Consider the following 27481-nt stretch of genomic DNA (forward strand, 5'->3'; position numbering starts at 1 on the left):
GATTGTTTCTAGCCTTAGCCTTTTTCCTTTCACAAAACCTCTGCTGGGACTTGATTGTTTCCATTTTACAAATGAAGAACTGAGGCTCCAAAATAAGTGCAAAAGAATGTGCACCACAGATGTTCTGAAAAAGAAAACTTGATTCACTTTGTTCAGAGTTTTGCCTGGCAGTATTGCTTTAAATCTTGTTTTTTGTGGCTCTTTCTGTCTTCCCATTGGATGCAGTTATGTTTTTCTGTTGATGACCGTTTTAAACTTCTCAAAAGTCGCTATTTGTTTTTCGGCGCCAGGCCAAGACCTTTTTATTTAAACGATATTTTAATTGTTAATTTGTTTTTATTTATTGGTTTTAAATTATGGCCGAGATACTCCCAATTTTTAATGTTATTCTATTCTATGTTTATTTATCTTCCTTGTAAGCCGCCCCGAGGCTTTTTGCGATGGGCGCGGCATAAAAATGTTATAAATAAATAAATAAAAAAGACAGTGTAAGAATATATGGTATCCATCAGGAAGCCTGCAGAGAAGATGCGTCCAGAATCAATGCCTCCCACAGCTAGTGCCAACTCACTAGGGGCTAGTCTCTGGAATATATCAGCTCATGCCGTGTGGGATCATCACATGCAGTTTATGAAGCTCGATTTCTGCATGGAATTTAAAAAAATAATAACGCGAGTACTCCTGAGGGGGGAAGGAGCGGGCGGAGAAGCCGGCCTTTCTTCGTTCCAGGGACTGCACTAAGACCCTGCGGAATCCGTCTGGGCCTGCCTCCGTCTTCCTTCCCCCTGCTTCCCGGAGACTCCTGATGGGCCTCCAAGAGGCCGGGCAATCCTCGAGAGGCGAGCCGCCGGCTGCAGGAACGGCATGGAGCGCAGAAGCCGGGGGCTCCTGCTCCCTCTCCTGCTACTGGCTGCGTTGGCGCGCCAAGGCGAGGCGCAGTACGAAAAATACAGCTTCCGCGGCTTCCCTGAAGCCGAGCTGATGCCGCTGCAGAGCGCCTACGCGTACGCGCTGGAGCAGTACGAGAACGAGAGCTGGAAGGAGACGGTCCGCTACCTGGAAGCGAGCCTGCGCCTCCACCGCCTGCTCCGGGACAGCGAGGCTCACTGCCACAAGGAGTGCGCGGGCAGCGACACGTCCGCCCAGGGCGCCGGCCCCACGGAGCCTGCAGAGGGCGCGCGGCGCGGCGCGGGCCGTGCGGAGCCTGCAGGGGGCGCGGGCGCGGAGTGGCTGCGGGAAATGGAGCTTTTTGGGCTCGTCCTGCAGCGCGCCGCCTGCCTGCGGAGGTGCAAGCGCAGCTTGCCGGTCTTTCAGCTCAGCTACCCGCCGGTCGAGACCCTGCGTGACTTCCAGCGCCGCACGCCTTACCAGTACTTGCACTACGCGCTTTTCAAGGTGAGCCCGGGCCATCCTGAAGGATGGATGGCTCCTGTGAAGCAGGTTTCTTGGCACCTCCTTCTGCTCCGGGGTACTGAAAGCACATGCCAGGGCTGAACCTTGGAATAGATGGGAGTACTTTTGAGTTGGAACAGTGCTCCTTTGCTACTGATTAGCCACGGAGAGTGCTTATAGATCAGGTGAAAAAGTTTCTGAAGCTGAGGGTGCTGTTTCCAGATAGATCTAGCCTTGAGCAACATGTCCCCCTCTTGAAAAGAAACGCTGACCAGAGGAGGCTACCACATTAGCCAAAGAGCATGGGGCCTACATAGTATTCTAGTATCATGAGCCACATCTATATTTCCAAAGAACATAGGCTTGGGCTTGGCTTCAGTTTTCCAGCAGATAACTCCTAGAGCTTTTGTGGTCGCGAGTCCCAAGTTGCAATTAATACAGTTTAAGAACAGAGTGGGCAATTGTGACCATCTTGCTGTTGCTCCCATCAGCATGACCATTGACCGGAGAAGGTGGGAGAAGGTAGCCCAAGAGAAGCCACAGTTGTCCGATCCCTGATGTGAGCGGGATGCTTCTACTTTGCTGTTTCTCCACTGCACAGCAAGAGACTTTGGTGGGGATACGATTTTTTTCCTACTGCTCATTGCTGCTTCAGGGAGGGACCAGCTTTACCAAAATTTTCCATGGGGAAGGAAGCTTGAACTGCCCTCCTTCCTCAGTGTGATGCCAGTTACAATCACTTCCTGCATATGCTTGCACACTTCATTTTTAAAACTCATGCTGTTATTGATACACATTAAGGTAAGGTGTAGCTAGGCCCTATGGGTTTCTTTGTGCATATAAACCCTTTGGCACATTTGATGATTGCACCTATCAGTATTTGTGTTCTCTGTTGACGCGGACAAAGGAAACTATTCAGGTGGTGATTTCCCCGTATTCACTGAATGAAAATTCTGTGCATGTGTGGTTTTCCATTCAGATTGTCATGTTTATGATCACACCTAGGGAGATGTAAATTGTTATGATACCTTAGCACATGTATACTGTTTACTTTTGGAGTAAAATACCTAAGTGCATAAGCAATATACTTGGTAAGCTACATCAGGGTGGGTAACTTATGACCCTCCAGATGTTGTTGGCCTACAGGTCCCATCAGCCCTAGCCAACACAGCCAGCAGTGAAGGACTGAGGAAGTTCTAAGCTAAACATTCAGAAGGCCTCAAATCACTCTACCCTGCTCGATGTGCAAGAGGCATAATTCTTCCAATATGGACGTTGACATATATGAAGTTCCTTCAGAAGAATTCCCCTTGCTTGGAACTTTGTCTCTGGTTTGCACAATCCAGCTACTGCCACTGGACCCTAGTTCAGCGAGATTCAGCTCCATCCGTTTCAGTAGCTGGACTGTCAGCCAACTCTTGGCATGCCACTGCTCATTCTTTGAAAAGAGTTTGTGTTCCTTTCAAAATCCAGTGTCCCTTCCAAAATTTCTGTGCCAGGATTGCATCTTATACAACATGTGTAGATCACCTTTATGTTCCATTTGGGAGTTTTGTTTTGTTCATTGAAGCAAAAACGCCAATTTGCATGCTTGTGGAACATGGCAATATATGGGGATTTTCATGCAAATTCCTATGCAAACACATTTTCCATCCTGGATTTCTTGTGATGTGTGAAGCGATCCTCTTTGTGTCTATTGAGCAAAATGCAAGTATTTCCTGTCTGTGCTTTCCAACCCTGCTGCAGCTTGCCTCATTTTCATTTACCTTCCCTTTACGTACCTTAATCTGCATTAATCTGGCTTGGCCCTTTAAATCTGGGCCTCTATGATAGATTTTAAGTGAGCAAGCAATGCCTTTGCCTGCATCTTCTTCCCACACCTACCCTCTTCCCCCCCCCCTTCCCCCACCTCTTTCATCAATGAGGTAGTTCCCCCCTGGCCCTCCTGTACCAAAGGCACTCAAATGCCACGTCCTCGGCATCCAGATTTCTGGCTTTCTCAAGTGGAACAAGATGGAAAGAGTTACAAGAGAGCGGATTCTCTCCCGAACCTCTCTGGACCTCTTATTCCTTGGCAGATTGCCTTTCCTTTGTGAAGTTCTGAGGCTATTTAAGACTTTGTTCACATACAGAAATGATGGCAAAGATGCTAGATTAGCCATGGAGTCCTTTGGGCAGAGGAGTGTTGTTTCATGCAGCACTTGTGCACACAAGATGGTCTGGAGACTTGAGACCTAACAGGTTGGTGGGGTGAGGAAGGGGAAGCATTTTCCATGGAGCAAACAGCGCCATGGAGGTAGTTGCCATGTGTAGAACTGTTAAAAATGGCCTCTTTGTGGCCCCAGTTTCTCTTAGCGAACATTTGGTCTCTTCCAGTCAGATTTCCATCATGCTGGCTACATTCTGGACAACACATGGAGGTTGTTCTGTGAGGGTTTTTCCCTGTCTTGAACTTCTGCTTGTTCTGCCATCGTATTTTGAAACTTGGCTGTTTTGTTTTTGAGTTGTGCAGACTATTATTATTATATTGCATTTATATCCTGCCTTTCCCCCTCTTGTAAGGAAACCTCGGTTCAAGGGTGTCCCGTCTTCTGGCAAAGTAAGACTACTGTCTCAGGCCGTTGCTGGGGAGAGGGGCAGCATCCGCACCCCCAGCCATAGCATCAGGTTGCACAAGTAGTAGCATAGTAGATAAATCCAGAAGTAATAGTAGCCAGGCCGAACCTACAAAAGTGGTGAGTAGGCTCGGAGTTCCCGGGCCTGCTCTGCTGTCCACCCCAAAGAGTATGTAGATTATGTGCTCAAGGAAGCCTGATGAAAGCGCAAGGCGGGTGAAGTCACTGCAGCTGAATTCTATTCCTTTACTCATCAACCAATGAACCAATGTTGGTTGATGAGTCAAGCAACCAGTGTTGTCAAGAAATCTATATGGTTATAATTGAACTTTCACAGTACGAGCAAAAGTTTCCATAATGAGATCTAGGAACTTGCTTCCTCTAAATGTAAAACTAAAACCCAGCATCCTTTCTAGTGCTGCCCTTCCAGACTCCAGATAATAGCCATTTGTGGTCTTTCTTGTACTGCAAAGTCCAATTATACCCATATAAAAATAAAACTACTCAAAACAATTGTACCAGAAAATATATGCAAATACTGTTGTTATGTTTTTAACAGGGAGGTTGGCCTTTGCTAAAGAGTGTAGGCAGGAACTGACCCCTGAAAATCCATGTGCTGCTCCCCAGCAGCACCAAATGGCACAAGGGAGAATCGTGGAAAGTCAGCGTATAGAAGGCTGTCTGCCCGTGCTCTGCCTCATCCCGAATACACTGGTCCCTTTCTTTGCCTCGGAGCAGAAGACAAGACGTGTCCAGCAGTCTCCTTCCTTCCCTCCCACGTCAACAGAGCATCTTGGCATCCGACACCATGATGAGCACAGCAGACTCTCGTAAAAGCTGCTGATGAGGGAATGCAAATATCAGAGGCAAATGCTTCACCAGGACTCCCAGGATAGGCTGCAAAGAAAATGCTGACTTTGACAGATGACTTGGCTGGCTAATCCACAGAGCTGACTCAGAGACTCTCATTTAAATGGTGATGGAAGTCAGCTCTGAAAAGGCAGGCGGTTGGAATTTGGTTTCTGTTCCCTGAACTCACTTATTGGTCTTAGTAATGCATGCAGAATTTAATGCTCTGAGAATCTTGGACTGATTGATTGATTTTTAGGGAAAGTGCAAGTTGCTAGTCTTTAGGACTCAAAAACAGGCTTAGAAGTTTATGGCTTAGAGGGCTAGTGTGGTGTAATACTTAAGAGTGTTGGACTGAGGACCTGGGAGATCTGGTCTCTGGTCTCCACTCAGCCATGAAACTCACTGGGTGACTTTGGGCCAGTCACTCATTCCCAGCTCATTGGGTTGTTGCTGTGAGGATAAAATTAAGTTATGGAAGCCTCCTTGGATTCCTCACAAGAGGAAAGAAGGCAGGATATACATGCAATCTGGATGATGATTGGTAAAATCGCAGAAACCCAAGTGGAGGACCATGCATTTCTTCCAGTGTAGTATGATGGTTGGAGAGTCAGACTGGAACTCAGGAGATCAAGTTCTAGTCCCTGCTCAGCCATTAAGCTCACTGGGTAAATTTGGGCTGGTCACTGACTCTCAGCCTACTTCACAGGGTTGCTATGAGGATAAGAGGAAGAGGGGATTGTGTAAGCCGCTTTGGATTCCTTGTGGGAAACAAGGTGGCATAGAAATATAATAAATACATACATACATAAGCTACTTCTCTGACTTCTGAGAGTATGCTAGATATTGTCATTGGAACTTTCCACTAGGTTGCAGTTTTGAGCATCAAGCCTGGGTTGTGCCTCGTGTGCTATTAGGAACCGGCAGTGAGAAAAGGAGGCAGTCCGTGCACGCTCAGAATTACAGCTGTTATTGCTGCAGTGTAGGCTCCAGGACTGAGTCTTTGCACAGGACATTTTGAGGCCCTGGGCCACCATTTCCCCAGGAAATCCTCCTCACCAAGCTGCCTCCTTTGCATGCATCTAAATGGATGTTGGTCTTCCCTCTCGCTCACTGTAGTGCAGGTTCGTGCAGGAGAACTCTGTGGCAGAGGGGGCCTTACAGAGGCTGCATTTCCCCCCAGTTCTTCACATAGCTGGGTGTGAACAAGACCTGCTGATTTCACTGGGGCTTTTCAATCTGCATGTAGGTGTGATTAAGCACGGATCCGTTTAGGCATTGCAGCATCTGCAGTGAGGGTGGGCATCAAAGCAAAGCAGGCTGGGCAGCGGCTGAGGGGACCCGCCCTGGAGTGGCTCCTGTTTTGCCTTTTTTAACCTCTGCAGCCCACTTGCCCACCTGCCTCTTGCTCTGGCCCAGACAACAGCAGTGGGGGGAAGGGGGTGCAGAAGACCCTGCAGCCTTCCTGCTCAGCTTTCTGCCAGTCAAGCGAGGGCAGTGACGAGCAGGCGGAAGAGGAGCACAAGGCAGGACTCCCTGCGGGGGGGCCATTGAGGGTGTCTTGTCCAAGAGCTCTCGGAGACCTGGTGGTGCTGGGGCTGTCCACCGCTTTATACCCACTCTTCTTTCGGGGGGGGGGTTATGTAGTCCACTCCCTTGGACTGGTTGATTTCATGTAGAACCTTCACTCCCTGGCCTTCAAGTGACGGGTTGCTGCGCCTTGGCCTGAGCTAAGGCAGGTCGCAACAGCAGCTCTCCCACAATACAAATACAAGATAAAAAATAACAAGGGGGGACCTGTTTGGGTTGAAAGTAAGTCCCGGCCTGGGCCAGGGAAAATTGATGCCTTAAACTACTTTTTTGTGCATTCTCCAGACGAATAAGATTGAGAAAGCCGTCTCAGCTGCTCATACGTACTTGCAGAAGAATCCCAAGCATGAGATGACCCAAAGGTACCTGCATTATTACAGGACCATGGTGGATGTGGACGAGTACCTCGTGGACCTGGAAGCACAGCCATATGAGGTGAAGGGGGGAAGTGGTGCTTGCAGCACTGCAGGAGGGGGAAGCTGATTACCCTGGGGTGGGATTTCAGCCCAGGGCCTGAAAGAAGTCTTCCCTGATCCGGTACCCTCCAGATATTTTGGACTGCAACTCCCGTCAGCCCTTGCCAGCATGACAAACGGTCAGGAATTCAAAGAGTTGTGGTCCAAAACATCTGGAAGGCATCCAGTTCAGGAAGACTGTCCTAAAAGGTGTGTGGTTTTTCTTTCCTTGCCCCCCCCCCCCCAATATACCAGAAAGCATTCTGCCAATGTTTGTTTTATCTCGGAGGGATTGCTTTCTTCTTTGGCAGCAGACACAAGTGCCATCCTCTCTTGCTCTTTTCAAAACCACATGTGCAAAAATCTCTAATGTGCTAGAGGTGTTGGCTCTCCACATTCCCGGAGTTAATGTTGTATTTTGAAAGAGAAATGTTGCTCTTCAGGCGAGGGTAACATTTAACGTTCTCTCTGAGCAAATGGCCCCTTTGGTCACTTACTCATGCCTCAGAGTTGTTTTGGAAATAGATGTTAGCTCACCAGGCCAGCTTTTCTTATATTATTATGAGTTTAGAAACCACTGTTGTTGCAAAGACACTGCTCTTTCCTTCAGACAAAACAGTCTGTGCCATCCTATGGTTTATTTTATTTATTTATTTAAACATTTTTATGCCGCCCCATTCGCCGAAGCCTCGGGGTGGCTTACAACAATAAATTAGATTCACATAAATAAAAATTAAAATGTATACATTAGAATGAAATAAGCCACCCTGGCCAAATAAAATTCAATAATATTAACATTTAAAATGCTGCTTAAATAAAAAGGTCTTCGCCTGGCGCCGAAAAACAAATAACGACGGCGCCAGGCGGACCTCTCTGGGGAGCGCGTTCCATAACTTAGGTGCCACTGCTGAGAAAGCCCTCCTCCGAGTAACCCCCCTCCTAATTTCTTTCACGGAGGGCTCCTGGAGAAGGGCCTCTCCCGCCGATCTCAGGGGGCAGCTGGGCATATATGGATGTAAGCACTCCTTCAGGTAACCAGATAGCCACTGACACAGGCATAAAATTGGTAATGTAATGCATGCGTAACACTATGCCCGTAAACAGCAAATGGCAGCATTTTGAATGAGAAAAGGCAACATAGAAACACCCAAACACAGACTCAGAGCGAGTCAGAAGGGATCTCCTGGACCATCTAGTCTGACTCCCCGGCTCCAGCCGGCTCTGCTCATGTTAGTAGCCTCTATTGTCACTGCTGGTAAGATTGTTTTGGGCCCTTCTTTCAGGGTTCATTGCCTTCAGAATTGTTGGCTTTGGTGTACTGGTTTGTTAGATGCTTCCGGGGTCAAGCAGCAGAATTGTACCCCGAGTGCCAGCTGCAGCTGAACTAGCAGGAGGGGAGGGATGCCTCCATCGCTGCCCCTCTTAGGAACTTTGCTGAGCATCTGTGAGAACACCAAGCGGGTTGGCCAGGTGCACTTCACCCAGCGTGGCAATTCTTAACTTCATGTTTGTGGACACCTTGTTGAACCTAATCTGCTGTCTTCCCTTTCCCTGCGTGCAGGCAGTTTTTGTGCGAGCAGTGAAACTGTATAACAGTGGGGATTTCCGGAACAGCATCACCGACATGGAGCACGCGCTGTCCGATTATTACAAGGCTTATGAGAACTGCTTGGCTGGCTGTGAAGGCAGCTATGAACTTCGTGAATTTAAGGACTTCTACCCAGCCATTGCAGGTGAGGGCAGAGAGGCTGCCATCTTGACAAACTATGGGCAGTGGAGGCAAAGCAACCATTGCACAAGTGGGAGTGATGATCCCTCCTAATTCTTGTCCTTTCTGGTGGTCAGCAGTTTCATACATCAAATATGCTGCTTGTACAGGCAGAGAAACCTCCTAATTTTGTAAGTGATACAACAGTACAACACGCAACACAGTGAAGACTATGAGTGAAGCTGCAGAAATATTTCGTGCTTTCAAGTTGTGTTATATTCTCAGTTCGGCTGGCCTTGAGCCTGCTTTGATCTACTAGTGTCCCTCTAAAAAACACCCACCAGATCCTGTTTGGCATTAAGTAATTAAGCACATCTCTTGTTGCCATTGATAGCACTCACAGAGTGCAAATGCCCCCTTTTAAATAAGCATAAAGCTTAAAGTTTGTTGTTTTCTAAGTACTTAACACAGCTTGAACCTGTGTCCTTTAATACTTGCTCTGATTGGGTGGGATTAGGACAGTCACACCCTGTCATTTCTCTAATCTGCCCATTTCCACGCACTTCACACAATGGATTTTAGGATTTATAAGGCAGAGATCCAAATGGAATGACTGAGGCTTCTCAACTATTTCCTTTTCCAGTGGCAGCCCGCCCCCCCCATGAGCACCCATGTCAGGGGCCCTTGACAGCCTCAATTGGCATAAGGGACTGCCTTAAAATGAAGACGTGGCCACCACACCTCATCCTCTTGGAGATGGAACATGTGACCCCCCAGAAGTTGTTGGGCTGCAGCTCCCATCAGCCCATGCCAGTTTAGCCACCTTAGTGAGGGATCATGGGACTTGCGGTCTGGCAGCCTTTTGAGGGTTACAGGTTCCCACCCCTGTTGCATCAGGATGAACCTGCGGTGGCCAGCCACCAGCTTCTCTGGAGCTAGAAAAATGTGTCAGAGGCAGTAGCACCAACTGCCGGCCACTGAGCACAGGTTGGCAGTGGGCAGAAGGTAGATCAGGACCAACTGGAAGCTCTTTTGGTGATTGGCAATAGTAGGGTTTCTGATTTTCACTGGTGCTGCTACCTGTGGAAAAGCAGAAAACAGATTTGCTGTATGAAAAGGTTTGTGCAAATGCCCCAGACCTGCTAAACCCAAATCCTGTGTGTGCCAAACAGCATTTTATTCCTTAATTCTGTCTCTGCCTTTCTGAATCACCGGGTTGCTGGACCGTGGGGGCCTTGTAGATTCCAGAAGCCTAAAGTCTATTCATCCCTGGCCCGAGATCTCCAGGAAATTTCTCCCCATAATTTTCATAAGGAAGAAATCATCCAGAGAAAATAAGCTGATAGGTTATGTATGCACAACTGATTTATCTTTTAAAACACTTTCTCCTCTTTTACATCTTCTTTTTAAACTATCTTGTTCTTTTTGTTTCTCCAGCCTCTGACTTTCCCCTGACCTCTTTGTGCATCCTTGTCATTTCTGCTATACATTACCTACATTTTTAGTTGAGGAAAATTTCAGGTGCCCCACTTTTAAAAGGAGGATCTTCTTAGAGCTCATCTTCCAGACCTTGTTTTCCAGGCCAGGGCTCAACTCTGGAACAGAAGGGTGGTTGTAATAAATGAAAAGTGTGTGCAGTATAAATTAAATACTATGATCTATCATGCCATGAAATGATTAGCAATGGGACATTGGTTATTAACATTGTAGTGTCCGTCCTTTATGTGCAAGTATGCATTTTCATTGTGACATAATCAAATATCTCTGTTAACATGCTCCATAAACAGTGAGTGCTTCCATCCTTGCAGAAAGTAAAATTAAATGAGAGTCTACCCAGAATTATTCCAAGGAGCAGGACAGGTGTCTTGGAGGTGGAGGTGTCTTGGAGGTGGATGTATGTAGAAGTTCACCCAGAATTTTGAAAACATGAGAAGGGGATACAGAAGCATCTCTGCAGAAATGAATATTGCAAAAAGATTGAGAACTGCATCTGAGAAAATAGGCTTAGAAATGGCCTATGCGATACAACATAAATGGCCATGAAAGAGGAGATCATCTCCAAACTTTGTTGACTGTCTGACAGTAGCCAAAAGGCAGATTTTTCATCATCTGTTTCCTTTCTTACCTCCCGCCTCTCCCCTCCCTTGTCAACCTTCCGTGCAGATCATTTTGTCAGTGTTCTACAATGCAAAGTGGATTGTGAGGCTGACCTAACGCCAAACGTAGGTGGCTACTTTGTGGAGAAGTTCGTGGCCACGATGTACCACTACCTCCAGTTCGCATACTACAAGCGTGAGTCCTTGGGGAAGGAGGTGGATTGGGCAGGAGTGACCATCAGGCCACTGGCAGACCTGGCAAGGATCGTTGCAGAAGCTTTTGGGTTGGGATGAGGGCAGCAGGCATTTTCCCAGCATTCCCTTCTTTTGCCCTACTGTTGTGGTTTGTTTCCATTGCCCAATGTTCAAAGATAACTACTGGGACCTGCAGCAAAATGTTGCAGTATAGGGTTCCAGTTAACCAAGCATGTCCTTTTCTAGGATGTTCAGTCCTTTCTGTGGGCACTGAACATGCTTAATTCTTACCTAGCTGTTTTTGTGAGCCTCCCCCCCTCACCCCAAATCTATCTTTTTCTAACTATTTCGGGTACTTCTGCAAGCCTCAAATTCCCACAGCCCCACTTAATCTTCCTTCATGGGGGTAGATGGTCCCATTCTGGCAACATGTGTCCACATTCATAGGCTGAGTTCTGTTATTACATAGTACATTGTATCCCTGAATGTTTAGATTTCATAACTGGTAGCTGTTGGTAGATCCACCATCTAGGAATTTGTCTAACCCTGGAGTGCGGAAGTAGTGGCCTCTAAGTGTTCTGCCTGCATTCCCCATCATCGCTGGTGATTGCCCATGCTGGCTGGGGCTGATGGGAGCTGTAGCTAAAAACCTGTAAAGAGTAGACCTAGCTGGGGAGGGCTGGCGCGCAATCCCCCCTACTCACACCAGTTACCTTCCCACTAATTGGTGTATCATCCTCTACGCAGTGAATGATATCAAGAATGCAGTACAGAGCGTGGCCAGCTACATGCTGTTTGATCCCCGAGATGAGGTGATGCAACAGAACCTGGTCTACTATCGCTTTTATCGAGAGCGGTGGCACCTGGAAGAGGACGACTTCAACCCACGGCCGGTGAGAGTAGGAGCAGGGGCTGACTTAAGCACCCAGATGCCCTCCAGATGATCTGGACTACAGGTCCCATCATGTCGGCCATGCTGAGGGGGGCTCATGGATGTTGTAGTCCAGAATATCTGGTGGGCGCTTATGTTGCAGGAGTGTTGGACCATGCACATATTTAGTTTCCAGTAGGCTGGTATTCTTGGAAAGCTCACAGGCCTATTGTGCTGGAGGAAGCAATCGCCAGTGTCTCTTGCTATTTTTCAAAAATGGTGATGATGATTATTAATAACAAAGCAACTTTACAAATATTACTCTGCTGCTCCTTGTCATGGGAGAGGCAAGGATCTGACCCTTACCTCCTGAACGATGGAGATTCTGTTGAGCTCTGCAGAATTTGTCAGACATGGACTAACTTCTTAGTCATAAGTTTCTGAGAGCCACCCTCTTTCAGAAGTGATCTGTTGTGGGCTGTGTGCAGTGGTGGACGGGTCCAAACCCACCCAGACCTCCTCCTCCTCCCCCCGCAACTCTTTCCCTCCCTCCCTCCCTCCCCACCTTTCTCTTCAGTGAGACACAATTTAAAAGTGCTCCTTGCCTGGGCAGGGACTGAAGGGGCTGTGTTGCCACAGATACAGCAGGCCACATGGAAGGTGTCCTCAGGCCATGTCTCCCTCACCAACAGCCTGTAAAAGAATAAAGAGAAGATACGTAAGCCCCAAATCCAGCATGTGTGCAGTTCGATAATTAGTATTTATGCTGAGCTGTCAGTGTCCACCTTTCCTTTCACAATGATAAAATGGGCCCCTGTCCACAGGTAGCTCATCTAATCTGGGGGACTCAGCAGAGGGAAGGAAAGGTTAGTCTGGGATGCTTATGTGTGAATGCAGTGGCACAAATTTAAGAGATGAGGAGTAAGCCCAAGTCCTTGTGGAGAATGTGAATTCTGAATCCAGTGGACAGGGAGCAACAGTGCGTTGCAGCACCCAGATGCCATCTGGGCGAGCGAGAGAGTCTCCCACTTTGGGTTGCTGTGCTGTTGCAGCTGCCTTCTCCAAGTGGGAGAATTGCATAGGAAAGGCTTGCATGCTGGATGCATCTTGGATGCTCGAGTACCTTTCTTGTCTGTACATTCTTCATTGGATGTTGCTGCAACTCAGTTACTGGAAGCCGCCCACCCTAACCTTTCCAGGTGCATTGTGGATGCAGTTGTGTCCTAACCTAGCAACTAGAAAAAGCATTTGTAAGTCAAAGCCTCTAAGCGCGGATCATTTGGTCTCCTTATCAGAGCCTCCCTGCAAATGGGCATCAAGGTTGGCTCCAGCTAAGAAAATACTTTCTGTGGCTCTGTCATTGCTTGGGGCTGACCCTTGTCTTCTGTCCCCTACTCCCAGGAGGCCTTGCACTATCACAACCAGACTGCCACACAGAAGAAGCTCCTGGAGTTTTCTGAGCAGTATCTCCAACCAGATGATGAGGTGAGAGCACAGGAGACTGGAGCTAGTGTGCTACAGTAGGAGGACACCCAAGCTCAGATTCCTGTTCATCCACGAAACTCACTGGAAGATTGGAGGCCAGTTCTTGCTCTTTCTTTCTAAACTTAACTGAAGTTTCAGGAAGAGGTAGGATAGAAAAGGGTTGACTCCCATTCTGGCACTGGCTTGCTTTCTTTTGGGGTGGGAGAGAATCTCATGTGGGGAAGAGATGTATTTCACCTTATCACATTCAGAACCCTAACCCACCAAAGCATATTTGGGGAGCATGTGAGGAACTTACAATAGGAGGGAAGATTTGACCCATCAAGAGAGTTTGTTCTACTGACAGAAAGTTACCACTATATTAGCACTATAAGGTGCAATTCTATATTTAAACCCTCCGACTTGCCACAGTTTCTGTGATTTCACCAGGCATTACCCACACTATTTCAAACTTATTTGGGAGTCATATGGACTAGAAACTCACAGAGGCAGTTGGCTTTTTTAGCACCCCATTTGCACTTGTGCAGTGCTTTTACAAAGGAACAGATTATCAGCAGTGGGGGTAACAGACAAGTCCTTCTTGAGCTGTTTCCTTATGACCAATTTTTCTTTCCTAAGGGAGAGGTGGGTGAAGCTGAGGCGGAGAAGGAGCTAGCATTACCATCGGATGCTGAGTTTGAGGAGATTGGTGATTATGAAGAGGGATTTCTGTCCCAGTGGTGGCAGGAGCCGAAATCAAAAGGCGACAAAGCTGACCAAGGTTACTAATGGCAAGACTGAAGGGCTGGCCCTTCACCCTGCTTTGCTCAGTCCTGAATGTATTCCCTTCCCCTTCCGGATTTCTTCACATCCCTTCCTGTTGGATGTTGTGTTTGTTCCGTCTCCCCACCTTTCCGCTTTGTGTCTTCGTTGTACCACCTCTGCTTCCATCTGGGTATGTCTTTCCATCCATCCCTCTGCAGATGTGCAGCTTGACTTCTGAGCTTGGGCAGCTCCCAGAAAGCACTGCAAGAGCTTGGAACAGGAAATCAGAGGTCCAGCAGGTCCTCTGTGGAAGCCTGGGAAATGTTCTCACGCATGCACAGCCGTGTTGCTCTCCATCCTTTCCTCTTCTTCCGACGTTTACAAGTTCTGCAGATTGCCAGTGAACTGTGGGGCATGCTGCATGGATCCTGCAGGGGGCACCAGTGAGCAAGCATGTTGTGGCATGCCTTCCCCGGAGGGCCTGAGCAATGTTTTGACCACCTTTGGAAATTCGACCCTGTGCAAATTGCAAAGACTGAGAAAGGGCTCATTCTAACACGCTATGTTCTTTGTTCACAGAGCGGCTCGAGTGAGTGATACGATCCTCACAGCACCTGCAGGAGAGGGGGCATCCTCTTCCCTTGCACTCACCAGGATTGAAGTGGGCTGCCTGGAATGGGCAGCTGCGCCCTCTGATGGCGTTTCAAGAAGCTCCATGCTGTGGAAAGCTCATCCTCCAGGTCCTCCTAGTTCTTAGGTTAGCATCCCAGCCTGGGGAAGTCGCTCTTCGACACCTCCTGTGTAAAACTCAGAATTCCACCTCCAATTGGACTGGCCACAGCTGGGCGCTTCTGAGCCAATCAAAGATGCTGCTTTATGTCCCAGCATGCTTAACTTCTATAAAAGCCATGTGGACAGGCTTAGGCATCTATTGGAAACTAGTGACCGTGACCAAAAGGTGGCGATCTGTAACTGGGTTTTCAGTGCCGTTGATCTCCCTTGGTCCCAGGGGACCGTTGTAAACTATTGATCCTTTCCCTGCCAGGCACAGAGGAGCAGACCTCAGGCTTGGTAGATTTTTCTTAGACCCACAAAATCCTCCAACTTAGAGCCAGGTGCAAAATGGTAGCACTAGAGGAGCCTTTGCACACCTAGATGAGCTTGATCAAATGTGGAAGTCAAGAACGTGTATTTAGGACCAGGACTGATCTTACTCCTTTCACACAATAGTATACTTCTGTTTCCCTCCACCCTTCTGTCTTTATTCAGCAAGCTAATTAAGAAAAATATATTTTTGTTATTGCCTTTGTTTAATCAGTGGGAATGGGAAACTCTTGCCAGTCCGGTGCTAAACACTCTGAAATCCAGAGACACTGTTAGAAGGTAGTCTGCTGGGTCTGGAGCCCTGAATCTTTCCTCTGCAACCCCTGGGTTGATGTCCATGGGCATTTCCTGAAATCAAGGTACAGGTCCTGATTATCTCTGTTGCACCTGATCCTCCTGGATTAGCTGGCCTTTTGCTTTACCTCCTACTGTCTTCCAGAACCTATCCACCTGAGGTTTTTTTAAACAAATGCCCTTCTCTCTCCTGTTCATATATCCCTGTTTTCAAATAAGGGTGGTCTTAGGAGGCCGACTCCTTTAAGGATACCTAGAAAGAGTTTTAGACATATGTAAATTGGCATATGCAAATTTGTACCTTTTTTTGCTTTGTCCTGTGGGCCTGATCCCTAGATCTTTTCTTCCATTACCTAGCACCAACCCTGCACACACTGCCCTGGTCCTGACTTGTGCTAATCAGTCATGTCGCATGGCAGAACTCAGTAGCCCTGGGCTCCTTTCTGATCTGATTCTCAAACAAAACAATAGGTACGTACTGATAGGCTTGTCAAGTGCCTTCTAAAACTTCACTGGTGCCTCTTTTGTGATGTTGTTTTCAACTAATTTAATTTGTTTGCTTTCTACAGATTAAAATAGTGAAATTTTAATAACAAATACTTTCTAGTTCTTTTACAACTTTCTTCTGGGTATGTTCTTGTTTCCGTCACCCTCTTATTCAAGAGCAGTGATCCTTTGCTCTCTTACAGCTTGGCGATCCAATTTGGAGATACAAAATCCCTTGTAATTCCTGTGTTTGGCTTTGCCAATGCATGGCATAAAGCTTCTGGAGGTACGGATGGTTAATGGGAAAGAATGAAAAACTGGGGTCACAAGAGTTCACTTAAAATAATCTTGGACAAGATTCTACATGTGCATTGATTGTTTTTAAGCTCTACCATTAAAAGCAGCTCTGCAGGTATGAAATAACCATTGAAGATCAAACGTTACAGATGTGCATTTGAATCCAGATTTGGAATGCAATCCTACGCATGTCTAGGCAGAAAAAAGTCCTAGGATTTCCAGAATGCTGAGAGTTGTAGACCTTTTTACTGTCCAAACCTGCCTGTGATTGTGCCTTGAATCATAGTTAAGGTAGATCCCTTGCATTTAATTGGAATTAAGCAAGTTTTGACCAATGTCCTATTGGTTGCAGTGGGTCTACTCTAAGTATGACTAACTCAGAACTTTGTATTACTTCCGGCACAATGGTTCACTGCAGCGAAAGCAATTTATATATAGTGTTGTACACAGAGCTGGTCCCAAGTTTTAGGTGGCTTTCTGGTGGGACCTCCCTACTTCAGGGGGTCCGGACAGGCTGGCTCTGTCTGACCTATGGCCAACTTGGAGAAACCATTTAAATTTCCAACAGTCACCCTGACATGGTGCCACTCCAAGACCCCGTGTGATATTTTAAGTGATAGCTCTCGGGCCTTATTACCCTGGAGGGCAGGTATTTCCAAAGTAGACGCTAAGGTCCCAACAGCCTCCTGAGAGTGCTGCGCACTAATACAGGTAATGGAAGTACACATACTTGTGAACCAGCCCTAAGAATTGTTTCCTTTAGATTAACTGGGTTAATTCTTTTCTTACCAAGTTAAGGGCTTTCTGATAGGACATGTATTAGTGACAGCAAGAGTTCCATTTTGTTGCCTTTGTTTAGAAATTATGGCTGTAAGCATCAGTGCTCGGGGCACAAAATATATTCCCTTAATAAAGTGTCAACATGCATCCATTCCAGGCCATAGCTGAGAAAGGCAGTCCGTGTCAGCAGCCCAAACCGCTGGGAATGGGGAGACTGAGTGAGGTAGAAAAAGAAGCAAAGTTGCTGACCTGATAAATAGCAGAATCCTTGCATTGATCAAACAGTGGAACTAAATTGTCTGCCCAGCCTTGTCGTGCAAAAATGTCTGCCTGTGACTCCATTGTTGCTTCTGGGAGGAAAGGCCACAGCTACGCGCCAAGGCACCTGCCTTGCGCCCCGAAAGTCTCTGGGAACGTCCCTGGCATCTCTGGGTACAGCTGGGGGTTTCCTGCCTGAAACCCTGGAGAGCCATTGCTGCCCATCTGCATCAGCACTACTGGGCAAGGTGGGCTCATGGCCAGAATTCCTGTGTGGCTATCTTTTAACCTTCCATTTCCCCCAGAAACTTTTCTCCAGCGTGTTCTTTGAACGTTCCTCTAGGTGGCAGCATGGAGCTTCACACAAAGCAGCTATAGAAGCTTTTCTCATGTAGTGCAACCTTTCCAACCTGTTGCCCATGCTGGCGTGGGATGATGGGAGCTGTAGTCTAACATATCTGGAGGGCATGAAGTCAAGGAAGGTTGGTTTACTGTATTAATAGTGCTGCCATTAATTCTACTGCTGTTGTTATTGTGAGATACAGTAATAGAAATTTAAATGTTTTTACCTTAGATTTCTTGCTGAGTTAGAACCAAATGCTCTCCTCATACATTGCAGCTGTTCATGTGAAGAGCATTCAAATACAAGGAGACAGGGATGTGCAATCTTTTCTTCTCAAATACGCACATAACCTTCTAATCTTGCTTTTTGGTTAAGAGCATCAAATTTTGCATAATGGGTAATTTTCAACAAAGCAAGGCATCTGTGGGTGCTTGAGCTTAGGCTGAGCCAGGCATGTGGCCCTAGGGTAAAGGTAAGTAGACTTCAGGCTTGTGGGAACTACTTTGGATGTTCTACTAGAATCCTGAGGTTCACCAACTGGAGGCAGGTATAAGCTTAAGTAGGCAGGAATATGCTAAGAATTAAGGAACAGGGTGTCGTTCCACACATTCTCAGCCCAGAAATTAGTGATCAGTACCAGAACCAAGCTCATAAATCCTCTCACACAAAACTCACTCCTGGTTCTTCATACATGTCTTTTTTCAATGATCTCTCAGTAGATGCTCCTCTGCCTTCTCTCCACCTCTGCTCTAGCAGATAGGATGTTGTACCAAGGACACCCGAGTTCAAATCTGATCTGAGTATGATTTTCTGGCTAAACTTGCCACTTTCTTTTGATCACAGGTTGCCTTGATACAGATCTGCCTTGCAGGATTCTTGGGTGGGTGAATACAGTGGTTTGGATCCTATAATAAGTAGTTGCAATCTCAGGACAGGACTTTGGGGCAGACTTCCAAGGCTTTCCACTTAGCAGAGTGAGGCAGGAGGGGCCAGCTTATCACATTCTGATGTAAGTGAAATACACTTTTCCACTGAAAGAGGTGGGTTGTGGTAAAACCATTAAGTCTAAAGTCCAAAAGGTATAAGGAAATCAAGTGGTGGGGGGTGTGAGAGAGAGATTGGCTCCTGAATGCATGTCAGCAGAGGAGAAAGCAATTTCTGCCCCTGGATTTGAAAGGGATATATGCTTAAAGCATCTCCCCAGAGATGAGGTGCAGGAGTTTGCGGCTGCTCCTCTCAGGCATTTGCACTGCGCAAGGCTGGTCTCGCAGGTGGCTCCCGCTCTCCACACCCCCCTCCAGTTTCTCCAAGAGGCCCCACCCGGGCCACAGTTCCCTGGCACCCTTTGGCACCACCGTCTGAGTTACTGCCCGTCACATGATCGCCAGGCTCCACCTGCTGCCAGCACTGCCTAGCAACTGCGGGCCACTCCTTGGCAACGGCTTTATGAACATTCCGCAGGCCCAGGTGTGCTGAGCCTCGCCATCCTTTGTCCTGCAATGTCCCGGCCTCTCCCAGGAGACGATGACTCCACCTGCTACTAGTCATGAATGCACTGCAGCTTCTTGCCTCCCACACCTCCGAGCACAGTAACTCACCTCTTCCTAGTGGGAACTAGAATGATTTGGGCAGGGAGGGAGTTCTTGGGAAGACTGGCTTCCACACCTAGTAGCTGCTGAAGAAAAACAGCGAAGGGCATGCCCAAGGGCTGGGTGTGGCTTTGTGGCTGAACCATGGCTTTTTGAGCCATGGGCTATTTTGTTGTCTGAACCCAGATGCATTAACAAGCCATGGCTTCATAGCCATAAGAACCCCATGCAGAGAGCTCATGGGTTGGCTTCACACACTGGGGCAAACAACCTGCCATTGTTTTCATGATGTGTGGATTTCTGCCCAAAGTAAGGTGGTTCCCCTGGCAATGTGATTTCCATGCTCCTTGCTCTGTCCTCCTGGCTTTGCCCCACATCCCATCAACCCACAAGCAGAACCTCTGTCCTTTCTCCATTCTTGCCTGTGGGTTGCAACAACTTCCTCCTGATTGATCCTGAGGCAGGTTCCCCTTCCCCCTTCCCAAGTGTGGTACTTGGGAAGCTGCTCCAGCCCCCAGAGAGATTTTAATTACATGAAATAAAGTGTTTTGCTGAGATTCCTCCATCTGCCACTGTGTATTTTCATGCTGTCTCCCTGTGTCCAAAAGTAAACGGAGACAGTCACATCACTCAGCCAATAGGAGTAAAGCAAGCAAAGATGCATCTGTTGCTAGGGTGTAGAGGGCAGTAGAGATGGAAGCCTAGAAGCTGCCACTTTTGTGGCTGCTCGTGCCAGAGGACTCCATGGTGCCTCCACTCCAATAATAGTAAAATGGTGATCCCAGGTCTGCATGACTCAATTCTTTCTGTGGTTTCAGAAAATGAGTCCTACCATGCAGCAGCTCTGGAGCTAAATCCAGATAACACAACAGATCCACCAAAGTAAGAGTTGACCATGACTTTTCATGTCACATGAACTCACCCATGGTTTGTTGTTGGGTTGTGAATTCCAGGTTGTTCACCATGGTTTGTTATCTTGGTTGGGTTTAGAAAACATGATAATCCAGTTTAACAACAACCCACACTCAACCTATGTCTCTATAATCTCTTGCTTAGGTGACTAGTGCAGTCAGGTAGGGCTCCTGCCTGCTTTAATAGAGTTGTGATTTGTATGTTTTAAAAAATTCCAGCCTCTAGGGCTGAGTGCCTCTGAGCATATGTGGAGCCCCCCACACCCTAGGAGGTGAGAGGACTATGTAAAGGAAATAAAAGACCTGTAAGCAAATTGCCACTGAGCATGTATAGATCGTCTTTCCTAAATTACCCTTGCTGGAGCCCTGTATGTGAAGCCAGTCTACCTTCCTAAGTTAGCGGTGACTGCACAGGTGCTAGTCCTGTTTGAGGATGCCATGCAGCAACTGTACTAGTTAACTGCATGAGAAATGCAGCCCATCCCTGTCCTGTGGCTCCTAATTGCACAAGTGCTTGTCCTGTGACAGCAATGGGTGCTCAGTACCAGTGGCAAAGATTCTGCTGGATTTTGCCACCAGGTGTTGCAGCTTGCAATTGTGACCATGGTCCAAGAAGATTAAACTGGGTCAAGCCAATTAAAAGCTGGTTGTGGAGTGGGGCAACTGCCTTTGATAATTCAGGCTGTAGAGGTGAAGGTCCCTCACTGGTACATGAAAAGATGCACCTTCCAAAGTCCCCTTTCAGTACCACTAAGAAAGGCATTTGATAGTGAAAATCCTTCTCCTCTTTTGCATTGGGTCACTCTATAAATGTCTAACAATGAAATGTTTCTCATGTCTACTCACATGTAAACCTCATTAGAATAAATGAGGCCAACTCCCAGGTAAGTGTATGTGAAGACTTTATTTATTTGTTTATTTGATTTTTATACTGCCCAATAGGTGAGGCTCTCTGGGCAGGTAACAAAAGTTCAGAAAAATGTAAAACACGTGCACAAACACACATGCAAGATAAAATTAACTTAAAACCACAATAGCAGTTGCAATCAAATCGGCTTAGAATCAAAGCAGTGGTACAGAATAAAATGCAATATTAAAAAATGAAGTTGAACTGTTAAAATGCTGGGAAAATCAAAAGGTCTTTTACTTGGCACCAAAGAGAATACAAAGTAGGTGCCAAGTGCAATCCAAACAGGTTGAATATCACCCAACTGGACAGATGAACCACACACTAACAGCACCTCAGTCTTGCCTGCATTGAGCCTCAGTTGGCCCTCATCCAATCCATTACCAAGCTTAGACACTGCTTTGGAGCAGCCTTTGCCTCACCTGGATTGATAAAAAAGAGAGGTAGAGCTGGGTGTCATCTGCATATTGGTGATACCTCAGCCCAAACTTCCAGGTAGCCTCCCCCAGAAGTTTCACAGAGATAGTACAGGAGATAAAATAGAACCCTGCAGTACCCCTGCATAACTTCCATGGCACAGAGCAATGATCCCCCAGCACCAGCACCTGGAATCAGCTGGCCAGGTAGGAGCAGAACCACTGCACTGCAGTGCCTCCTTCTCCTAGCCCAGTCAGCCTATCCAGAAGGATACCATGATGCCAAAAGCCACTGAGATGTCCAGGAGAATCAACAGGGTTGCACTTGCCATCTTTTCCAGGCAAAGGTCATCCCACAGGGTGACCACGACAGTTCCTGTTCCAAAACCAGGCCTGACGCCTCATTGAAGTGGGTGTTGATAGTCCGTTTCATTCAAGAGAGCCTGGAGCTGTTCAGCCACCGCCTGCTCAAGCACCTTGCCCAGGAAGTGGATGTTGGCCACCGGCTTGTAATTGCTAGCATTGTCTGGGTCCAGGTTAAGCCTTTTCAGAAGTGGCTTAATTGCAGCCTCTTTAATCCAAAAGAGAAATTATTAATCCAACCAGGCTGGCACCACTCCCTTTTTCAAGGAGGTGTTTACAGCCTCCTGGACCCAGGTAGAAATCCCTTAATGGTTGTAATAAGCCATGAGAGGCAGGGATTGAGTATGTAGGTAGTGGGCCAGGCTGGACCAAGCACCTTGTCCACATCCTTGGGCTTCAATAACAGAAGCACATCCGATAAAACAAAATCGGCTGGTGCTTTGGCTGTCTCTGCTAGAGAAACTGCATTATTTGTGCTGTGTGATTCATGAAAATCCGAGCGACTTTTTCCTATGCAAATTCATCACAACAAGCTACTGAGGGCTCCACAATTTCTTTCTCTGGCCCAAAATATACTAGGCTATGAACCACCCAGAAAAGCTCTGCTGGGCAGCACTGAGAAGATGCACTGCTGGTGGAAAAGAGCAGCCTCTTTGCCACCCTCGCCACCACAGAGCAGGCTTGTTAATGAGCTTCAGCCCATGTTTGATCACACTCTGTGCAGGTTTTCCTGCACCTGCCTTCAACTCGGGTGTGCACCACGGACTGGCTGCGCTCTGCGGAAGGGAAGAGGGTGCGTGGCTGCAATCAGGTCCGCCACCCAAGCCATCCCTGCATTCCACAGAGTGACGTGAGCTTAGACAGACACACCACACAGAAACTCCCCAGAGCCCTCTGGAAACCACCAGAATCCATTAGCCTCGGGTGGGAGGGGCATTTAAAGAGGTTCCCCACCCTTGCAGAGCGGAGAGGCAGCCAAAAGTCTCAATGTCAGTAGGAAGTGCTCCAACCATGACAAGGGGATTGATTCCCCCACTTGCAGATCACCATCCTCAAGAAAAGCAGATCGAGGGTGTGTCCTTTTACACGCACTGAGCCAATTGCATGTTGAGACAGCCCCGTGGTGATTGTGGCAGCCACGACATCCTGAGCCACCCTGGATACGGCAACCTTGGCATGAAATTTCAGATCCCCTAGAACGATCATCTTGGGAGGTCCTCAGCACCGAGTCCAAGACCACCTCCATCAGCTCAGGCAGGGAATCCGCTGGGTAAGCAGAAGGGTGGCATGCCAGCAGAGTCCCTACTCTGCCCAGCACAAGATACTAACACTCATCACCAGCACTTGAGTGGACAGGAAGCCTGGAGAGGGAGATTGCATCCTACAGACCATGACCGCCCCCTCCCACAGCCCTTGAGCCGATGCTGGTGCCGCACCAGGTACACAGGAGGGCACAGTGGAGAGCGAGTAACCCCTTGCATTTCGCGCCCGCCAAGTCTCAGCGATGCAAGCCAGGCCAGCCCCCCACCCACAATCAAGTCATGGATGAGGGAGGGAGGTCTTATTCTGGGTCAGCCTGGCATTCAGTGGCAGGAACACCAGGCCCAGGACAAGCTGATGAGGCTGCCAGGAATCATCCAACCGGGGTGGGGAGGGGGACACCGGAAGAGGGGACAGCTGTGAGATATCTAGCCCCTCTTCTCCTCAGTGGGCTTGTTGGTCCCCCAGTGCTATACCTCCTCCTACCCCTTGCTTCCCCAGGTTACCCAGGCACATAATGAAATAGCGCATGATGAGAACAAAAAAACCAACCAGCCTGATTACAGCCTGAAAGACAAGAACTTGTCTGGAAGCCACAGCTTTTGCCCACATTGCTGGTCTCCCAAGTCCTCACGGTGTTTTGCAAAGAGAAGAGGCTACCATTACTCGCTGATGAGAGAAAAAGTAATCTGCCCATTATTTGTGACACCCTTGTTAGTGCAATTTCACTTCCTTTAGTTCCATCAGATCCCCCCCCCCCCCCCGTGCTGAAAACTGGTTTTAGGGCTAAGCCCAGGCTCAGATTTCAAAACAAACCCTACAATTTATCACTGGACAAATCTAGCAATAGTTCAGGACTATGACAAATACTGATGAGGGTGATGCGGGAAGGGCCTGGACAGAGTGATGACGGGTCACAGTGAGCAGAAATTTAATTTTACTTTTCCTCTTTGGAAAATCAGTTTAGATATCATAAACCTCTGAAGTGAAACACCGGTGACCCCAAGCATGTTGTGATTCTGCAGTTTATGTGCGCACGTGTGCACACACAGATCTTCCGGGGAGTAAGGGAGGGCTTGTTCATTGTCTGGGCAGTTGCTTGTTTGCATTTGCTACATGGAGAAAATAGCAAATTTTCCTGGACCAGCTGTTGGTATTTTCAAATCAAATACGCTTTTTTTCCTTTTCATTATGAGTGCTACTGAAGTATAAAAAATTATCCCTCCCAGTCAGCATGGATTCACAGTCCAATGATCCCGGCAGGCACCAGGTTGGGGAAGGCTTGACCTCGAAGCATCTGAGTGGGAGAAAGGAGGAGGGACTAACTCCCCATCAAGTGCTGCTGCTTTAGGGCAAATGTTCAAGCTCACTTAAACCAGATTAGTTTCCTCTTAAGAACTTTTAAAAGCCTTTTTGTATTTGCAGCTCAGGAGACTAAAGAGTGATTTCTTCCCCACCCCCCAACCTTCACATTTCAGTTTAAAGGGTCGGGGGGGAGTGCAAGACACTTATAGAAAGGGTGAACGCAGAACCAGGCATAGTATAATGCTGTGTTTTGAATAATGAGCACTGTAGTGAAATTGGCTGGCTTCAATTCAGACAATATGTTAACCCATACTCAAATGTTGAACAGTGGGCTGTCGTGTTGTCTGAACCCACCTTTTGCTAACCATGTACAACACAAGAAGAGAACCTATAAATTGTTGCTGGGTGGTACACCATGGGTTGTTCATAGATAGAGCAGGTGAGTTCAGATACCAGGATAGCCCAGATTTCCACAATAGCCTACACTCAACCTAGGCTCAGCTCTTGAGTGGGGATTATCATGGCATCTGAACTCAGTCATTCAGTATGTCTGTTCCAGAGAATGAAACAACTGTGCTAGATCAGACTGGGAGCTTGTTTCCAAGGGACTGGCCAGATACTTTTCGGATGCCATTGGGCATGACCTGAGCATTTGGTATTCAAGGATAGACTGGTCCCTCATGTGTAAGCTCCATGCATCTACCATGGGTAGATGTCTCCTCTGCAAAATGCATCTTATCTTCTTTCAATGTCACCAAAGGCAGGGGCCATAACGACATCACTACTATGCTTTTATTTAATTTCTGCAATGGGCATAGCACCCCTCTGGATGTTAATGCGTTACTCATTTATTTCGACAAGTCAATTGTTTGTGTTTTTTCTACCATATTATCACAAGCAGCCTGAGATGTAGGGCACTTAACATGGCTACTATTCCCATTTTACAAAGAAGGGAGCAAGGGAGAGTCGCTAAGCATGGCAATTTGATCCTAACTCTGCAATTAGGATCCTAAGTCTGTGTGCTGTACATTGGAATCCTACAGGAGTAAAGAATACCCAGGGTATGTTTGAACATTGTGCCACCTACTCAGCACTAACTCACAGCTGGTTGGTTGTGCAAACAACCCAAATGGCACTCAAGAAATGAACAGATAGACTCATCATGGGCTATTCATCCCCTCCCTCCCGCTCCAAAATCCCATGGTATTCCAGGGGACCCTGCAAGCAGAAGCAATTTGCTCTTGCGACAATGTGATTGCAAGCCCATTTGCACTTACTTTTTCACTCACTGCAACTTTTTGTCCCTTTTATCCCCCTGCTGTGTTTGCAGATTGCAAAAAGGGATTTCTGATTTTAGAGCCCTTTCAAAGTGACACATCGAAGGGGCTGCCACTTGTTCACCACCCCTTTATTTAAAAGAAAATGCCTTCCTTTTTTCTTTTCTTGTTTCATTTAGTCTGACTTACAGGATCAAAATGGGCAAAATTGCCTAGCTTACATCCAGCTGGACATCTCTTGTCAAAGTGCAACAGGTGCACTTCAGGGAGGTTGAGCAAAGTGGTTTCCAAGACCTTTATTTTTCACTTTGCTTGTCTTGACAAACAGCTGTAAAAAGGTGAGCTGTCAAATAAAACAAGAGCCATGAGTGATCTTCACTGGAAAAGGGGAGTGGCTGCTAAGGGCCCTTTTGCATCCTCAGTGGCCTTTTGGGGAGGGACCTGGCTTTTCTGACAGCCCTCTTTTCCACCCTTTCCTGAGATTCTGGGTGCTCGAGAAAGTAGAATAGTAAGAGTCACCCCCATTTTACAGCTAGCTGTCAAAACACCCCTTTTAAAGGGATATGGGTGGGGGGTTGATTTTGGTCTTTTGGCAGAGCTTTTCAACAAGGACATATGCAGTCTTCTATAGAAATTGGCTTATTGAGAAGTCAGCTTTAAAAAAAAAGCTTCTAGACCTCATGAATAAAAGAATTCAGGCACATTGAGTTGTTTCTGAGTGCAGTTTGGTAGATGTCTCTGAGTGTCTGTGATGAAGGCTTCAAGGTGATGGCCTATCTCTATTGTCTCCAGTGTCAGATATTCAGAGATGTACATGGAAGTTCCCTTTAACTGTCATGGCTGATACCCATTGGTGGAGAAAGGGGGTGCGGTGCAACCAAATGTTGCAGTGCATCCTTTCCTTCTAGCAGGAGAGCGGTTCCAGCTGGCCATGCCCTCCAATGGGATGCTGTAAGAGGCAATGACCCAAAGCAGGGCATCCTTTCCCACCCCCAGTTTCCTGCCCAGCTCTAAACATTTGTGCCTACTGAGTCTGCTTGGGCAACATTCTCAGGGCAGGATTGTGCCTCAGGTTTTCTTATATTACTTGCACTTGATACGTTCTTATTTCTCAGCATCCCTGCTTGGCTCCATTTCTGTTGTCAACACCTTATTTTGCTATCAGAGGAAGTGCTTTTCTGATAATTTTGTCTACTGCCTAGTTAGAAGCCCCACTACTTATTTAAAAAGCTTTCTAAATTAATAGCTATCATAGCACATATCTTACAACTGTTAAGCTCCACCAAAGATCAGTTTCCTCCTTTCTTCAGTAATTGGATTGACTTTGCAGGTTCGGTTTCTTTCTTGTTCCTTCTATACTTTAAAATAGGGAAGAGAGCAAAAACAGAAGCGTTCCCCAACCTGGTGTCCTCCAGATGTTTGGCCTCCAGCTCCTTTCAGCACCAGCAAGCATGGCCAATGGTTAGGAATGCGGGTAGTTGTGGCCCAAAATGGGGAGGGTATCGGATTGAGGAATCCCATGGCCTTATGGGAATCTCACAACAACTGCAAGGGCAAGAAGAAGAAGAAGAAGAAGAAGAAGAAGAAGAAGAAGAAGAAGAAGAACAGCAACAGCAACAACAAAGGCTGCCCCAGGGAAGTTTGATTTAAAGATAAAGAACCCCACTAAGGAAAGTCAGGCCTTGAAATGGCCCATTTGCAGTTAGTGCTCCAGCAGCACACTGAACAACAAACACACCACACGATACCAGCTTTCCCCACTGTGGTGAGATTCTTTTGTTTGCCATCTGTATGCTCGCATACACAAATTTTATACAGATCCTTATAGCTAGCTGCTCTAACATATAGACCTGGGGCAGAATGACAATTGGCTGGCCAGTTTCTTAAAACA

General features: G+C 47.2%; 1 protein-coding gene across 1 annotated transcript; it reads left to right on the forward strand.

Annotated features, from left to right (window-relative positions):
- Nucleotides 1–805: 805 nt before the first annotated feature.
- P3H4 (prolyl 3-hydroxylase family member 4 (inactive)) lies at nt 806–15995 on the forward strand. Its single transcript, XM_044447199.1, has 8 exons — nt 806–1395; nt 6732–6881; nt 8463–8634; nt 10773–10901; nt 11648–11793; nt 13173–13256; nt 13875–14016; nt 14580–15995. Exons 1-8 carry the CDS (start codon nt 865–867, stop codon nt 14591–14593), a joined length of 1368 nt encoding a protein of 455 aa, XP_044303134.1. The 5' UTR covers nt 806–864; the 3' UTR covers nt 14594–15995.
- Nucleotides 15996–27481: the final 11486 nt, after the last annotated feature.

This window comes from Varanus komodoensis, unplaced genomic scaffold, assembly GCF_004798865.1.
Source record: "Varanus komodoensis strain SLA01 unplaced genomic scaffold, ASM479886v1 scaffold50, whole genome shotgun sequence".
In the NCBI taxonomy this organism is placed as follows: Eukaryota; Metazoa; Chordata; class Lepidosauria; order Squamata; family Varanidae; genus Varanus; species Varanus komodoensis.

What these genes read in the sequence shown, in the direction of transcription:
- P3H4 (XM_044447199.1), top strand. Translation starts at nt 865, where the DNA reads ATGGAGCGCAGAAGCCGGGGGCTCCTGCTCCCTCTCCTGCTACTGGCT. An exon ending in CTTCTACCCAGCCATTGCAG is followed by an intron (nt 8,635 to 10,772) that starts GTGAGGGCAGAG and finishes CCTTCCGTGCAG; the next exon opens with ATCATTTTGTCAGTGTTCTA. An exon ending in ATCTCCAACCAGATGATGAG is followed by an intron (nt 13,257 to 13,874) that starts GTGAGAGCACAG and finishes TTCTTTCCTAAG; the next exon opens with GGAGAGGTGGGTGAAGCTGA.